This window comes from Rattus norvegicus, chromosome 6, assembly GCF_021556685.1.
Source record: "Rattus norvegicus strain SHRSP/BbbUtx chromosome 6, alternate assembly SHRSP_T2T, whole genome shotgun sequence".
Lineage (NCBI taxonomy): Eukaryota > Metazoa > Chordata > Mammalia > Rodentia > Muridae > Rattus > Rattus norvegicus.
Genome location: NC_141539.1, coordinates 98,560,451 through 98,576,983, shown reverse-complemented (window position 1 = coordinate 98,576,983; position 16,533 = coordinate 98,560,451). Strand labels below are relative to the sequence as shown.

Genomic DNA, 16,533 nt, shown 5'->3' with positions numbered 1-16,533 from the left:
TTAAATGGGCACCTGTCAGCCTTGTCCTGGGTTTGAGACCTAACACATGCCCCTTGACCTTTCTTTTGTGTTTAATCCTATTGATCATTTTAAACTCTAAAATATCCACCCCTTCTTGCTCTCGTTTCCCTGTCAGTGGAATGAGTGCACTGTTGCCTTTAGAGCACCCGGGAAAGCTCAGATCCAAAGGAGAGTTTGCAGGGGTGTGGCAGCCAAGCGACTGTAGACTTAAGATCCTTTAGATAAAGTGGTATGAACTGGATTCAACCAGAATCATACAGAAGGGTGATTCACTGACACTGGGTGGGTGGAAGTCTCCAGAAGGGTAAAGAGGTCAGTTTATTGTTTTATTAAAAACTAAAAGTGTAAGGGGGACTGTGACCCTTTGGGTGTGGTGTAAGGAATAAAGTAGGATTGAAGACAGCTGGGTCGTCTGCAGCATTCTCTAAGACTTAGCCAGATTCATTCAATGGAACAAAGTCAACATAGTGTCGCTCTCGTCCAACTTGATATGAGATCTTAGGCCAGCTACTGGCTGTTTTGATTCTTTTTCCTACATAGGACATGCCTGCCTTGGGTTTCTATTCCTATGATAAAATACCACGACAGAAAGCAAATTGAGAAGGAAAGGGCTTATTTCAGACTACGTTTCCACATCGCAGTCCATTGCCAAAGAACCCAGGGCAGGAAGCTGGAGGTGGGAACTGATACAGAAGTCACCAGGAACACTGCTTACTGGCTTGCTTCCTGTGACTTGTTCAGCCTGCTTTCTAATGTTCTCCAGGACCTCCTGCCCAGAGGTGGCGCTGCCCACATCAATCCTTAATCAGAATAACACACCTCAGGCCAGGCTTATGGAGACATCTTCTCTGTTGTGGTTCCTTCTTCTCAGATAACTCTAGTACAAACAAACAAACAACAACAGCCCAGAGAGTGCCTTATTAGAGTACTAAGATTCTATTTTGGTCTAATTGCCTCTTGTCTTCTACATTGTTCAGCATAGGGCTGAAGACTTGGAGGGACAACATTAAAACTGTTTTTAACAACTCTTTTAGTTTTCCAAGTCTCTTTGGATTTTTGGATGAGTGCTGAGTGCAATACATGAACAGGTATGCAAGAATAACAGAGAAAGCATTTATTTACACTATATGAGCTGGAAGGGTGAACTTCAGTACCTAAGGAAGATTTAATACAGAGTCCCCTATGTTCTGTGTATTCTAACCTATGTACAGACAAAAACAACAAACAAACCAACCCTCGAATCCCGGGCTAATTAGAGTTTTTATACAGTTTATAAATCCTAGTTCAACTTGGGCCAACACGTAAATGTCCTTGACTGTGGATATCGGCACCGTCCCCCCACCCAGGTGGAGGGTGAATCAGGCTTTTCTCTAGACAAGCAGAAGAACTGAAAAGAACGTCAGATGTAGTCCATAGCGGGGATTTTTCCCCTCCTTGCTAGTTTCTCCAGACAGTTAGAGAAGACATTCAAGGCTGCAAATTCTCCCAGTCTTTGATTCTTCTTTAAAGATCACTTTATTTTTACAGAACTTTCCACCTTTCATAGCTATCAAGCCAGACTGGAGAAACTGGCTAGAAAATACTAACCCCTCCCATCTCCCCCACCACCACCATGCCGCCCTAAATAAAAAGTGGAGAATAAGAACTCCATGTTGAAATTGATGCAGTTACCATAATGTAACACCCAGGGCACTATAATTTGTGCTTGAAAACTAAGTGAAACCCTACTTAAGACTCACCCTTTTCCTTAAATAAGGAGGATTAACAGCCTTAACAAGCTAATAAATAATCAAGCCAACAGAACCCCACCCTGGAGCAAGCAAGCTCTGGGGTGGAACTTTCTTGTTTAAGTCAGGCTTGTGATTTGGGGGAAGTTGCCCAGGCCCTGTAGAAGAGGAAAGGAACCCGAGCAAAGGAACCCGAGCAAAGGTAAGACCCATTCAGAGCCCATCACTCACCCACCCAGGAGTGGGAGAACTGGGAGGGGGGTAGGAGAGAGGGGAGAAGGGGGAGGAGAGGGGAGGGGAGAGGAGGAGGAGGAGCCAGAAAGGGAGGACTGTAGAGTCAGAGCCGGGTGAGGTGAGGAGCCTCGCCCTGCTCACCTGGGAAGGGCGCCATGCAGGGGCGGAGCCAGTCCCAGGTCACCCGGGCGGTGGCGGAACTGAGCAGCCGGGGCAGAGGCGGGGCGCCGGGGATTCAGCCTCACCTGCGTGGGGGGCGGGGCGGGCGCACCTGCGCGGGCGGGAGGCGGGGCCGGGGAGCAGCCGTCGAGCGGAGACGGCGAGTGGAGGCGGGAGGCCCGCCGCTGACCCGGGTTGAGCACCCACCGCAGGCCCCGGCTGAGACCCCGCCATGACCTGGAGCGCCTCGGCGCGGGGCGCGCAGCAGCCCGACAACACCGCCTTCACGCAGCAGCGCCTCCCCGCCTGGCAGCCGCTGCTGTCGGCCGGCATCACGCTGCCGCTCTTCTTCTGCGCCGGCCTGGCGTTCATCGGCCTGGGACTGGGCCTCTTCTACTCCTCCAACGGCATCCAGGAGCTGGAGTACGACTACACCGGCAACCCCGGCACCGGCAACTGCTCGGTGTGCGCCGCCAAGGGCCAGGACCGCGCGCCGCCGCCCAGCTGCCAGTGCTCCTGGAGCTTCACGCTGCCCGAGCTCTTCCCGGGCCCCGTGTACCTCTACTACGAGCTGTCCAACTTTTACCAGAACAACCGGCGCTACGGCGTGTCCCGCGACGACGCTCAGCTCAGCGGCCTGGCCAGCGCGCTGCGCCACCCGGCCAACGAGTGCGCCCCCTACCAGTTCAGCTCCGACGGCCTGCCCATCGCGCCGTGCGGCGCCATCGCCAACAGCCTCTTCAACGACTCCTTCTCGCTCTGGCACCAGCGCCAGCCCGCGGACCCTTTCGTCGAGGTGCCGCTCGACCGCACCGCCATCGCCTGGTGGACTGACTACCACGTCAAGTTCCGCAACCCGCCGCTGGTGAACGGCAGCCTGGCGCTGGCCTTCAAGGGCACGGCGCCGCCGCCCAACTGGCACCGGCCGGTTTATGAGCTCAGCCCGGATCCCAACAACACCGGCTTCATCAACCAGGACTTCGTGGTGTGGATGCGCACCGCAGCGCTGCCCACGTTCCGCAAGCTGTATGCGCGCATCCGCCAGGGCAACTACTCGGCCGGTCTTCCCCGGGGCACTTACCGGGTCAACATCACCTACAACTACCCCGTGCGCGCCTTCGGCGGCCACAAGCTTATCATCCTTAGCAACATCTCATGGATGGGTGGCAAGAACCCTTTTCTGGGCATCGCCTACCTGGTCGTCGGCTCCCTCTGTATCCTCATGGGCTTTGTCATGCTGGTCGTCTACATTCGCTACCAGGACCAGGATGACGACGACAATGACGATGAGTGATCTTGCCTCCCAAGAACCCCTTCCTGCTTCTTGGCCAAGCCGCATTTAGCGGTGGTAGCCCTTTGCTCCTAACACAACTTAAGGCTCACTGATCTGTTGTTGTGGACGAAGGGCCTGAAGAAGGGAATTACACGCTCACTCTTAAGAGATACGGGACTGTTCTCAGGTTTTGGACTGCAGAGTGACACATCTTGCCATTTCTGCCCATCTCCCCCGTGGCTTACCGGATGGACATGGCAGGTCCTTAAAGTCTACAGCATTCCAGGGCAAAGGACACGGAAGATTCCTGGATTGGAACTCATTAAGACCAACAGCCAGCAGTTGGATCCCATTCTGAATCTAAGCTTTTGTTCCTCCCTCTAAGCTTCAGCCACCCTCAGTTTTCTGGGAGGAAGATACCGGATGGGGTGGGGAAGTGTTGGGATGGAAAATTATGTCCACTGATGGCCTACAGAAGCTTGGGGGAGTGGGAAAAGCACATTTGTTAAAATCTAAGTCGATGAAGAGGCGCCAGGCCCCTCAGGTTCTGATACAGTAAGGCCAGGATGAGCAAGCTTCTCTGGAGTCCCTGTGCCCTTAAATTTGGGAATGCTGACCCAGGTTGGGCCTGAAGTACTCACCTGAGCTCTGTTTTTCCTGTAATAATTTGTTCCCACGAACGGTGGCAATCATAGTGTTGGTGTTTGCTCTTGAGCATAGGAAGGAAGCTTGCAATTTATGGGACAAGTGAGAAAAATTGCTAGGTCTAGGAAGCTGCAGATCTGCAGGGCCAAAGCGCGTCATTAAACGTGAAAGCAAACTTAACAAGAGGCTGTGTAAAACTTTGAAAATGCAAGCGCAGTTTGCATGGCTCAGGGGGAAGTGTTTTAACCTGAAAAACCGGACTGCAAATGATCTTGGTGAGGAGCTGTTTCCTTGGGACCTTGAGGGACCGACTTCTGCCTGACTTCTCACCCCCCCCCCCTTTTGAATGAATCATCGTCTTTTTTTTTTTTTTTTGATGCTGAAGGGAATAATTTAGTTAACTTTGTGTTATTTTCACAAAGAATTATCTTAAGTCAGTGTCAACTCTCAAATGAAACGCATTTCTAGTGATCACGTTTAAGAATGATGAGGGATAGATATATTCTTATAAGCAAAATAGACTCGGGATTATTTTAGCCTTTAAGATAATGTTAAAATTACTGGGCTGATTTTATTTGATTGCCTACAATTGATATAAAGCTAGTCTCAGAGACAATTGGGACATTTTTATTTTAAACCATCCCCCCCTTTTATGGAACAATAATTTAAAAGAAAATTAAAAATAAAATTTTCCATGATACTGTCTTCCAGGTTCCCTGAAGAAAAGTTACTTGGCATTTGTCAGGGTGCTCTGGGCTGACTCCCTAGTGCAGTTATTTTCTGGTTGCTGGTGTATTTTCATTCCTCGAAGGCAGCACAGGTCTTGGAGTATGTTTTATGGCTGTCAGATGTTGAGCTACGGTGATTATTTCCATTCATTCTATTCTTCTGTTTTAGTTAATACTTATTTTTAGATGAACAGCATGCCTAAGATTAAAAAGTGACTTAAAATAACTTTTATGCATATCAAAGAAATTCTTTAGCAATTCCAATGTGTTGGCTTTCTGACTTCCGAATGTGATAACATTTAATATCAGGTCACATCTTGTGATATTCTTGACTATGTAAGCTGAACGTGACACTGTACTTCAGAACGCTTTATTTATTATGGATGCTTGGTTGATCAGCTCTCCTCTGTGTCAGGTAAAGACGTTTGCTTCATTTCCCCCTATATAGTTAAGGGTAACTATATTTCATTTTGTAGAGCATTAATCTTTTTGTTATAAGTTTTTATATGAGACCATGAAACCTAAGTCCTGGGATTAAATCGTAGTTTCCAGGCTTTGTTTTCGAGGTTTTTGAAAGAGAATAAAGGTTGTATTTGTCTTTCTCTGTTATCACATTGCGTAGTTCTTTTGAACTATGATCTTAAAGGCACACAGTGCTAACCATTTGCCTCATGTTACGAGCACTCTTATATTGTAGCCAGAGCATCGCCATTCAGTCGACACGGACTCATTCTTTCATTGCTAACTTCCTAACACAGAATTTGAACTTATGTCAACGTCCTGTGTTTGGATGACACGATCCTCAATTGTTGTTTAAATTTGATAAATGACAATGTCTTTTGAATTTTATATGAAAGTTTGTTAAAGAATGTGATCACAGCAGCCTGCCTTTTACTCAGATCGCAAATTAACAATTATCTGTTGGTATTTGAGACCTCGATGAGCAGGAAGTTTAAAACTAAAGTGTCAGGCCTTTGCTGTGACACTTTGTGACAGTGGCCCCTGTGCTGTGTAGCATTTTTGCCCAGCATCGATTCTGGTTAGTCCTTCCTCATGTTTCCCAGCAGGGAGTGAGACACATTGAGCATCAGCAGCTGGACTCGAAATCAACTTTGAGCCACTTTGGGAAGAAAAGGACAAACAGAAGTGCTCAGTGAAATGCCCATTTAAAAAAAAAAAACAAAAAAAACAAAAACAAAAAAAAAAAGAAAGAAAAAAACAAACAAACAAAAAACCAAGGGGCTGGGGATTTAGCTCAGTGGTAGAGCGCTTACCTAGGAAGCACAAGGCCCTGGGTTCGGTCCCCAGCTCCGGAAAAAAAAAAACAAAAAAACAAAAAAACAAAAAAAAAAAAAACCAAGCTGAATTTCTAGCATCTCTTCAACTGAAATGGCTCAACAATCTGCTGACTAGGCAACTGTTTAAAAAAAAAAATAACCAAGGACAGACTTTCCTTAGGAACAAGTGTTACTCAGTAAGATGTAACCAAAACTCCTTCTGACACACCAAAGAGCTAATGGTAAGTCTCAGTGTTACCAACCAGCTCCTTATATGGACTTGGATGGAAATCATCAGTCGCTATCAATAAAATTAAATTCTTTTTTTTTTTTTTTTTTTTAGTTTGCACTGGACATTCATTGCGACTCACATTTTCATTATAGGACAAACAGATCTGGTTACTTTTAGTTGGCAATTAAAAAGCAAATTTTCCCCCAGGAGAATTTCTTTTAATTCTCTCTCCAACAAACAGAAGAGTCACTTAAAAGACCCTACCAAATATGACTGGAACTCGTTAAGGGCCTGAGGAGATCTCCCAAGGCAGCTTCCACTTTGTAGAGAACGGGCTAAGTTGTTCAGCTGCTTTTCAGTTGCTGGTGTGGTAAACCAGCATCCCCTGGAAGTTCCCCAATAAAAGTGGCACCACCTTTGGGAAAGCCACCTGCACTGCTGTGTCACCTTGTATGAAGACACCCATAGTTAATCCTCCTGGCAAGATCTCTAGAGTATGTCAGCCCTCCTTCAACTCACATACCTGTGGGCTTAGCTTGCACGACACAGAGAAGTCTAGGCAGTGAGACCAAACACAGACAGGAAGGGAAAGATGAAGGGGAACACATACCAGACATATTCCTAGGCTGACAGGGCACCCAGAGGGCAAGGGGTCGGCGGCTAGGGTTGCTGTGGAGAAGGCAAGAGTTTTCTCAGCCACAGAATCCACCAATGAGAGGGCTTGGAGGAGATGCAATGAGTGAAGAGTGACTCACCCCCTTCTGCTCCCCTTAGCTTGTTTTGTTGACCAATTTGAGTGCAATTTACCTTCTAGTTACAAGCAAAGGTATTGCCACGAGGAGCCTTCATAGTCCCGCCCTCCACACTGCTCTTCACCAAGCTCCCATAGTAGATAGAAGAACCACATGTCCTTAATAAAGATTGTTTTGTTTTTCTAAAAGGCCTTTGTTCCGGAAGCCCAAGGTGCTTAACAGTGTGTGGTCTCATTACCCCTATCCATCGAAATGCACGAGCTTCTAGAAAGTCATCAAGACCAAAGAGGTAGGAACATTTTCCTTTCTGTTTTGTTCAAAACTCCATGTAGCAATAAGCAGTTCAGGCCGGGGCGATGGCTCAGTAGGTGAAGGCATTTCCTGCCAGCCCTGACAACCCCAGTTCTAATCCCAGGACCTACCTAGTGAAGGCAGGGAGCTCAGTTCTACAAGTTATTCACCAACCTCCACACTGGAGCTCTTTCACATATATGTCCACACACATGCACAAGTACACACAATAAACAAGTGTAATAATAGTTAAAGTTATGTTCCTTAGAAACAGAAAATCTAATATTGAATGATGTGATGGCCACTGAATTAGATTGCTTAATTGTTAATTATTACACTTGCTTATATTCTTTGTGTGTGTGTGTGTGTGTGTGCATGGTTTGTGAGTGTGTGTCTATGTGTGTTAACTGTATGTTGTGCTGTGTGTCTGTGTGTTGTGCTGTGTGTGATGTGCTGTGTGTGTGTGTGTGTGATATGCTGTGTGTGTGTGATGTGCTATGTGAGTGTGTGTGTGATGTGCTGTGTGTGTGTCTGTGTGTGATGTGCTATGTGAGTGTGTGTGTGTTGTGCTGTGTGTGTATCTGTGTATGTTGTGCTGTGTGTGTAGTATGTGTGGTGTGAGTGTGTGTGTCTGTGTGTGTTAGTGTGTGTTTTGTGCCGTATGTATACATGTGTGTTTGTGTGTGTGTTGTGCTGTGTAAGTGTGTGTGTTGTGCTGTGTATGTGTGTGATGTGCTGTGTGTGTGTGATGTGCTGTGTGTGTGTGATGTGCTGTGTGTGTGTGATGTGCTGTGTGTGTGTGTAAGTGTGTGTGTGATGTGGTGTGTGTGTGATATGCTGTGTGTGTGTGATGTGATGTGCTGTGTGTGTAAGTGTGTGTGATGTGCTGTGTGTGTGTGATGTGCTGTGTGTGTGTGATGTGCTGTGTGTGTGTGTGATGTGCTGTGTGTGTGTGTGATGTGCTGTGTGTGTGTGTGATGTGCTGTGTGTGTGTGATGTGCTGTGTGTGTGTGATGTGCTGTGTGTGTGTGATGTGCTGTGTGTGTGATGTGCTGTGTGTGTGTGATGTGCTGTGTGTGTGTGATGTGCTGTGTGTGTGTGATGTGCTGTGTGTGTGTATGATGTGCTGTGTGTGAGTGTGTGTGATGTGCTGTGGGTGTGTGTGTGTGATGTGCTGTGTGTGTGTGTGATGTGCTGTGTGTGTGTGATGTGCTGTGTGTGTGTGTGATGTGCTGTGTGTGTGTGTGATGTGCTGTGTGTGTGATGTGCTGTGTGTGTGTGATGTGCTGTGTGTGTGTGATGTGCTGTGTGTGTGTGATGTGCTGTGTGTGTGTGTGATGTGCTGTGTGTGTGTGTGATGTGCTGTGTGTGTGTGATGTGCTGTGTGTGTGTGATGTGCTGTGTGTGTGTGTGATGTGCTGTGTGTGTGTGATGTGCTGTGTGTGTGTGTGATGTGCTGTGTGTGTGTGATGTGCTGTGTGTGTGTATGATGTGCTGTGTGTGAGTGTGTGTGATGTGCTGTGGGTGTGTGTGATGTGCTGTGTGTGTGTGTGTAAGTGTGTGTGTGATGTTCTGTGTGTGTGTGATGTGCTGTGTGTGATGTGCTGTGTGTGTGATGTGCTGTGTGTGTGTGATGTGCTGTGTGTGTGTGAGTGTGTGTGATGTGCTGTGTGTGTGTGATGTGCTGTGTGTGTGTGATGTGCTGTGTGTGTGTGATGTGCTGTGTGTGTGTGTGATGTGCTGTGTGTGTAAGTGTGTGTGTGATGTGCTGTGTGTGTGTAAGTGTGTGTGTGATGTGCTGTGTGTGTGTGTGATGTGCTGTGTGTGTGTAAGGGTGTGTGTGATGTGCTGTGTGTGTGTGTGATGTGCTGTGTGTGTGTGATGTGCTGTGTGTGTGTGATGTGCTGTGTGTGTGTGATGTGCTGTGTGTGTGTGTAATGTGCTGTGTGTGTGAGTGTGTGTGATGTGCTGTGTGTGTGTGAGTGTGTGTGTGTGTATGATGTGCTGTGTGTGATGTGATGTGTGTGTGTGTGTGTGTGTGCGTGTGTATTCTGATTATTTTCTCCGACACCCTTCCATCTCTTTCCCATCCCTCTTACAGATTCCCCTGCCCCAGCCCTAGCAGAACCTTTCCTATGTTCATGACTTGTGGTTTCGTTTTGTTACCTATTTAACTTAGCCAGGCCATCAGGTACTGAATTCAAAGTGCACATTGGAGCTTAATGGGGTCATCAGTGGGTGGACAACTGAAGTCAATGAGGGCTCGATTCCTGAATCTATCAGTGGCAGAAAGATGATTCGGGGCCCCAGGCCTCTCCTCCATCCAAGCCTGACCGCTGGTGTTGCTTTCTTTTCTTCTCTTCTCTTCTCTTCTCTTCTCTTCTCTTCTCTTCTCTTCTCTTCTCTTCTCTTCTCTTCTCTCCTCTCCTCTCCTCTCCTCTCCTCTCCTCTCCTCCTCTCCTCTCCTCTCCTCCTCTCCTCTCCTCTCCTCTCCTCCTCTCCTCTCCTCTCCTCCCCTCCCCTCCCCTCCCCTCCCCTCCTCTTCTCTCCTCTCCTCTCCTCTCCTCTTCTCTCCTCTCCTCTCCTCCCCTTTCCTTTCCTTTTCCAGACCTGGTGTTGTTGTGAGTTTGTAATTACAATGTCTGCGTCTCACCCAGACAATGACATCTTCTAGCCCTTCTCCCTATACTCTGGCTCTTATATTCTTTCTGCTTCCTCTTCCACAGTGTCCCCCGAGCCTTACAGGGGATGGTGTAAATGTTATAATGATATAAATGATATCAATGAGGGCTGAACAGTCATCTCGGTACTCTGTGCAACCATGAGTTTCTGTTGGGAGTCTTCATCTACTGTGCTCTACCCTAGTCCCTGAGGCAGGGGGTCTCAATCAAACTCAGAGCTCACTGATATGACAAGTCTTAGTTTGCATCTGGTATCCCTTGTGTTTTCTTTCTGGGTCTGATATTTCAGGCAGGCTGCCATGCCACCTGGGATTTGTATGGGTTCTCATGCTTTCAGAAAGCACTTTAATCACTGAGCCCATGTTTACCATTTCTGTCAACACATCTGAATTAGGAGATACAACGCTTCCCACTCAGACCGAGTAATAGAATTGAAAACTCTAATCTTTTCATTTTGTTGTGCAAGTCTTTAAAACTTAAGACTCATTGGTTACTTCGACACAGTGTCCAAAGCCCTGAACGTGGTTTCTGTCAAGTTTTCCTTAGAGAGGCCAACTGTGCTTCTGTTCACTTACACGGATCCTGAAATCATCATTGAGTGACTGATAGATAAGTGTCAACTCCCCTGCCTCCATTACCATCTTCTCCCCTAACTCACACTTCCTGTTACCTCTTGGGTACCATCTGTGTGTGGTCAGAGCCAAGGTTACTGTTGCCAATGCTGAGCCAAGTACTGCAGGCCTTGCACTTCTGTCTTAGTTACTATTCTCTTGCTGGGAGGAAACACCACGGCCAAGGCAACTTATAAAAGAAAGTATTTAACTAGGGGCTTGCTTCCAGTTCCAGAAGGCTAGTCTGTGACTGTTATGGTGGGGACCATGGAAGCAGGCAGGCGGGTAGGCATGGTTCTGCAGTAGTAGCTCAGAGCTTGCATCCTGATTAAAAGGTAGCAGAGAGAGAGAGACAGAGAGAGAGAGAGAGAGAGAGAGAGAGAGAGAGACAGAGAGAGAGAGACAGAGAGAGACAGAGAGAGACAGAGAGAGACAGAGAGAGACAGAGACAGAGAGACAGAGACAGAGAGAGAGACAGAGAGAGACAGAGAGAGAGAGACAGAGAGAGAGAGAGACAGACAGACAGACAGAGAGACAGAGAGAGACAGAGAGAGAAGGGAAAGGAGAAAGGGAAGGGAGGGAGTACAAGACTGAGCATTGCCTGGGTTTTTGAAACCTCAAAGCCCACTCCCAGTAACACACCTCCTCCAACAAGGCCACACCTCCTAATCCTTCCCAAAAAATTCCATTAACTGGGGAGCAAGCATTCAAACATATAGGCCTATGGGGACCATTCTCACTCAAACCTCCACACTTTCTGGATCATTCCTGGTACTTAACTGGACTCCTCCATTCCCTTAGTCAGAATCCTGAACTGCCTGCTTGGCTGGTCTGTGTCTGTTTTCTCTTGCTGTCAGACACTGTAGCATCTGTAGCCCAAAGGCATTGTCAATCAAACCCATCGTTACTGGTACCCTGGCCTGGCTTTGTTCTTCCTTACCTGGAAGTGGGAGGAACCTCCTGATCAGGAGACCAGTTGACTTTCCACATTCCAACCACAACCCAAATAACAAACCTCATACGTTAGCCCCCAACTTACAATCACCCATGATGCATACATCCTACTGGAGGGAGGCTAGATCCCCAGATGGGTCATCAGGGCTTCCATGGTTGCCTTTGCTCTGGATTTTTAGGCTCCTTTCTTCCAACACCTCCACAAGATTCTAGCCCTTCCCACCTCTTCCACGTCCTGTCTTCAGCCTGGTCCTCCTTTGGATCCATTCCACTCTTCTCTTAGTGTATCTGCCATGTCACCTAGACACCTGTTTCTCCTGTCTCTGCCCCCACACTCAGCCTGTTAACTACAGGAGCCGAGAACCTGTTCCCTCCTTGGTTCTCATTGCCAATCCCTGGTACCAGAAACAGTGCACACAGATCCTTAAATAGTTGTTGAATGGCAACCAGGAAGCTGACAGCTCCGTTACTCTACCACCGTGACACAGCTCGTTTCCTATAATCGAATGTGTTGTAATGCTCAGGAAACAAATGAGATGCGGACATGACACAGTAAAAGATCACAAACTCTAGGGTTAAGGGTGCTGTGAACACAGGTATATTCCGAAGGGCACGCAAACACTAAACTCAGAGTTCCCATCTGGAGAACTTAAATGTTCAGTCAGGGTTTCCTCCATAAAGTAATTTGCAGAGATGAATAGCAGCTGGGTTACATCAGCCCTGGATGGTGGGGTGGGTCTTTAATGCTCACAGGGAATGGAGGTCCTTGCTAGTAAACTGCAGTATGTTAATGGAGTATTTACATTTCTGCGGTGCTTCTTTATAGAGGAGAATTCTTTACTCACTGGAGTATTTTATAATACAGTATAAAATGAACATTGTTTTCCTCTGCTGGGTAATTACCTCAGAATCCATTTAAACAAAAATAGCATTATGGAGAACTACCCAAAAATGGAAGGAAAAGAGAGGTGCAGTAGTAGCTGACCTGCTTGTGGCTGGTGTTTGGTTTATGACATTTGGCACATCTTGTTATCTCCATAATAGCGATTTTAGAACTGTAAATGATACTTTACAGAGGTCGTACCATAGTTAGTTAAGTTCAGGGGTTGATTTCCCTGAGCACTAAGTAGCTACGAATGGATTATGTTTAGCTTGAGCTGACACAGCAGAGTCATAAAACCTCCAAGTCAGTGCAAACCATGGAATATCACTCCAATACGTCAGGAAAATTGCACATGGAAAAGAATAATTCAGGGCAAAGGGAAGTATGTTTGTGTTTTAAAAGTAATATATGTGGCTGGGAAGAAGTTATAAAAAATTATGATACATTGAGCTTTCCTCTTTCTGGAAAACAAGTTAAGAAATGGCTTTGGATTTGTTCTAAGCCACGGAGGAACCAGAAAAATAAATTAGGAAGGAGCCTTGGCCTCAGAATAAGGAATGGCTTCTCCTCCTAAGTTCATCAAAAAGAGAAAAACAAGGAGAAGCCCCAAGATCCCACAGTGACTTCACAAGCATCTCGGGGTTCTTTTCCAGTGGCTCCTGGCAAGTATTTCTGTGGCCGTGAAGAATTGAGTGTTGGGGAAGCGGTCAGCAACAAGCTGCAGTTCACTTCTAAAGTCAAGCCCAGTTAAACAGCTTACACTGAAATCTTTCCAGATGACACCCAGGTGACTTATCTTGGCTTTTGGCTTCATCTTGACAAGTTCAATGTTTCCTCCATTTTGTTAGTTTGGAAACAAAACTTTGGAGAAAGAAACTGGCATGGGGTTGAAGCTAGTTGAGAGACAGCGGGGACTCCAGTTAGCCCAGAGAGACTCCAGAAATGGGCTGGCTCCTGGAAGTCCATTAACTGGCATTTGTCATGAGGTTCCCGGGGGGAACCTGCCAAGCACATTGGCTGTCTTGTCACATTGGGATGCCTGGGCAGCAGGTACTGGTATTGTCTACACTGTACCTAGGAAGGAGCTGAAGTCATGTGAAGTTAAATACCTAACTTCAGGCTGTATAGACCCAGAGCCAGGATTGAAACTGAGCCCTCAGGCTGGGGGGATGACTAAGTGACTGAGGGTCTCACTGTCTATTTTTCGTTTCAGTTTTCTGCTCATAGTGATTGATCACAAGTGTCGAGATTAAATCAGGGAAAGCAAAAACAAAGAAGAGAATTCGAGAGAGGGGGCCGGTACTAAGGGGGTAGGAAGACTCCAGTTTGGACTACCCAGAAGGAAGACTTACTGAATAGCCCCAGTAACTCAGGCAGGGTGATTTTAGCACAGTGACAGATAGCTAGGTCAACGGAACAGAATAGAACCAGATCAGAAGGAAAGGACACAGAAGGCACAGAGGCATCCGGTGTGCAAGGTGGGTACGTGGCTCTCTGTTCTACTCCTCTCTTCTTACCGGTTCATGTAGTATATACACTCTCTAGAACATTCTCTAGGTAGTGAACGATACCTGCTGGAGCATTTGCTCGGTGCTAACGACAAACTCAAGGGGCTTCTAAAACTACACTCTCAGGACATGTTCAGGTGTCTTTCAGTGTTAAGGACACAAATCAGACACAAAGTGTCAGCCAGCCATAATTCATCTATAAACATTCGGTGCCTTGTTAAAGAACATGGGAAAAAAAAAACCTACTTCAGCATTTTCTTTAAATGGAATAACCAAAACAACTGGTGAGTTACTGCCCAGGGCACTCGAATGGAAAGTTGAAACTCCCAGTCCTCAACAATTCTAGCGAGGCTGGCATGCCCAAATTGTATGAAGGCAGCGAAGTCTTGGGCCGTGCTCTTGTGGTAGTTGACCTTTGTGGACAGCGCACGTCCTTGCCTTTTTTTGCTCCTAGGCACGGCACATTGCAAACCTTGGAAGAAGAGGCTTCAGTTTTTCACCAGGTCTCTTCTAGCCACTGGGTGTGGCTCCCTGGTCGGTCAGGAACTAAGATGAGACCTAACTGACAAATCCTAGTGAAAGGTTTCTAGGGCAGGTCTAACAGCATAATAGAATCTGGTTCTAAAGGTGTACACTACTGCCCTCTCCTGGAAGTAGGAAGAATCACCGGCGTCTACTGTCCAGAAGGAAGTGGGGGGGGGGGAGCACTGCTCTTATTAGATTGTGGAAGAACAAGCGAAATATTAGCAGTACAAACAAAAGTCCTGATGAATGTGATCGCCCAACGAATGTAATCTCAGCACCTTGGAAATTAAGGAAGAAAGAGTGCTCTGAGTTCTAGGTCAGGCTGGGCTAAAGTGAGAGGCTGTCTCAAAAAAAAAAAAAAAAAAAAAAAAGAATGGCTGGGGAGATGGCTCAGAGAGTAAAGATGTCATGCAAGCCAGAAGCCTGTGCTTGACCCCTACTCTTGTAAGGGTGGAAGGAAAGGGCTAATTCCACAAAGTAGTCCCCTGCCTCCAGATGTGCTCTGTGGAACAGGCAGGCCACTCCTGTAAAAATAGACAAATAAATAAAGGCACAATAAATATGTTGATAGATAAGCAAAACTCTCGATAGTAAATGAAGTAAGTACTAATGAATTCATGGTAATTGTGTGTTTTATACATTTAATTGATTAAAAAGACACTGACACGTTTATGTTTAAGTTTTACTCCAATAATATAGACCATTTCTTCAATGGATTTCTAATGGTTGCTATCTCTTTTCCCCTAAAACGTAATTTTTTTTTTGCGGATAAGATTTGGCACCCTGTCATAAAGAAGGGATCTGTACCCTAACGCTGGGGAAGTATTAATTCTTTGAGATTTGATTGTCGTAGACATAAACATAAAGAATGAGGGGCATTGCTACTGTTCTCTGACCAGACAGTTTTGAAGAATAAGTATCTTGCTCTCCGTTTCCTCCCCTACACCCCAAGGGTGGAATTCTAGGCCATGCACACGCTAAACAAATACTCTGCACTAGTCCACAGTCTGCTGGCCCTGGGTTTGTGGGACACAGTCTCACTATATAGCCAAGGCTGACCCCGAGTAGCAATTTTCCTGCTTCACCCTCCTGGGCTCTGGGATCACACACATATACCACCATGCCTGACTCTAAGTATTTTTGTTTTAGCTTCCAAGATCAGGTGAGATTGGGCATGTTCAGGGCAGTATGGCTATAGACTTTTTTTAATAAAAGGTTTATCTATGTATGTAATGTATGTGAGTGCTCTCTGTCTGCATGTACCACTGCATGACAGAAGAGGCATCGGATCCCACTACACATGGTTGTGAGTCACCATATGCTTGCTGGGAATTGAACTCAGGCCCTCTAGAAGACTGGCCAGTGCACTTAACCACTGAGCCATCTCTCCAGCCCAAATCTTTTCATGTAGAAACTGCACATTTGAAATAAAAAACCTGGTTGGGGGTTTAGCTCAGTGGTAGAGCGCTTGCCTAGCAAGCACAAGGCCCTGGGTTCAGTCCCCAGCTCTGGAAAAAAAAGACAAAAAAGAATAAAAAAATGAAATAAAAAACCTGACAGTATCGCCAGGTGCCCTCCCCGGGAGCTGTATGAAGTTGCCTCCCAGCTTGATGGACTGACTGATAAACCCTGTTGATAACCATTTCTCTCAAAAACGAAATGCTGGCACCTTTTACTAGACGGGATGTGAGTTTACTCGATGAGGGGGTGGGGGTGGGGTTCCTAGAAATTGCTAACACTGAAATGACCAAAACAAACTGTCTCTGGTGTGAGTGATTTTAAACCTTACATACTCTACTGAGGTCGAAATTATAAATGAAGAAATAGAACTTTTAAAAAAAAAAACACTTTGAATTTTTGTGTAAGGAAACCACACACCATGATCTAACACCAAACAAACCATGCGGACTGCACACTCCCAGATTTTTAACATCTCTAAAATCAAGGCGTCTTCCGTTCTTGGCTCCTCATAACCCACGGCATCGCACACTCGGGACTGGAGCCCAGTCTTGCTGTCTGCCAAGTGACCACC

At 46.5% G+C, this 16,533-nt stretch overlaps 1 protein-coding gene and 1 long non-coding RNA gene across 2 annotated transcripts; both read left to right on the top strand.

The window, feature by feature from the left end:
* The first annotated feature begins 1,866 nt into the window (after nucleotides 1-1,866).
* Nucleotides 1,867-15,190, top strand: LOC148005315 (uncharacterized). Its single transcript, XR_015623121.1, has 3 exons — nucleotides 1,867-1,950; nucleotides 7,238-7,337; nucleotides 13,122-15,190. It is a non-coding gene; the product is annotated as an uncharacterized LOC148005315 (long non-coding RNA).
* Cdc50b (cell division cycle 50 P4-ATPase accessory subunit B) lies at nucleotides 2,316-5,396 on the top strand. Its single transcript, NM_001080380.3, is given in 1 exon segment — nucleotides 2,316-5,396. A coding segment is annotated over 1 exon segment (1,062 nt). The 5' UTR covers nucleotides 2,316-2,373; the 3' UTR covers nucleotides 3,436-5,396.
* Nucleotides 15,191-16,533: the final 1,343 nt, after the last annotated feature.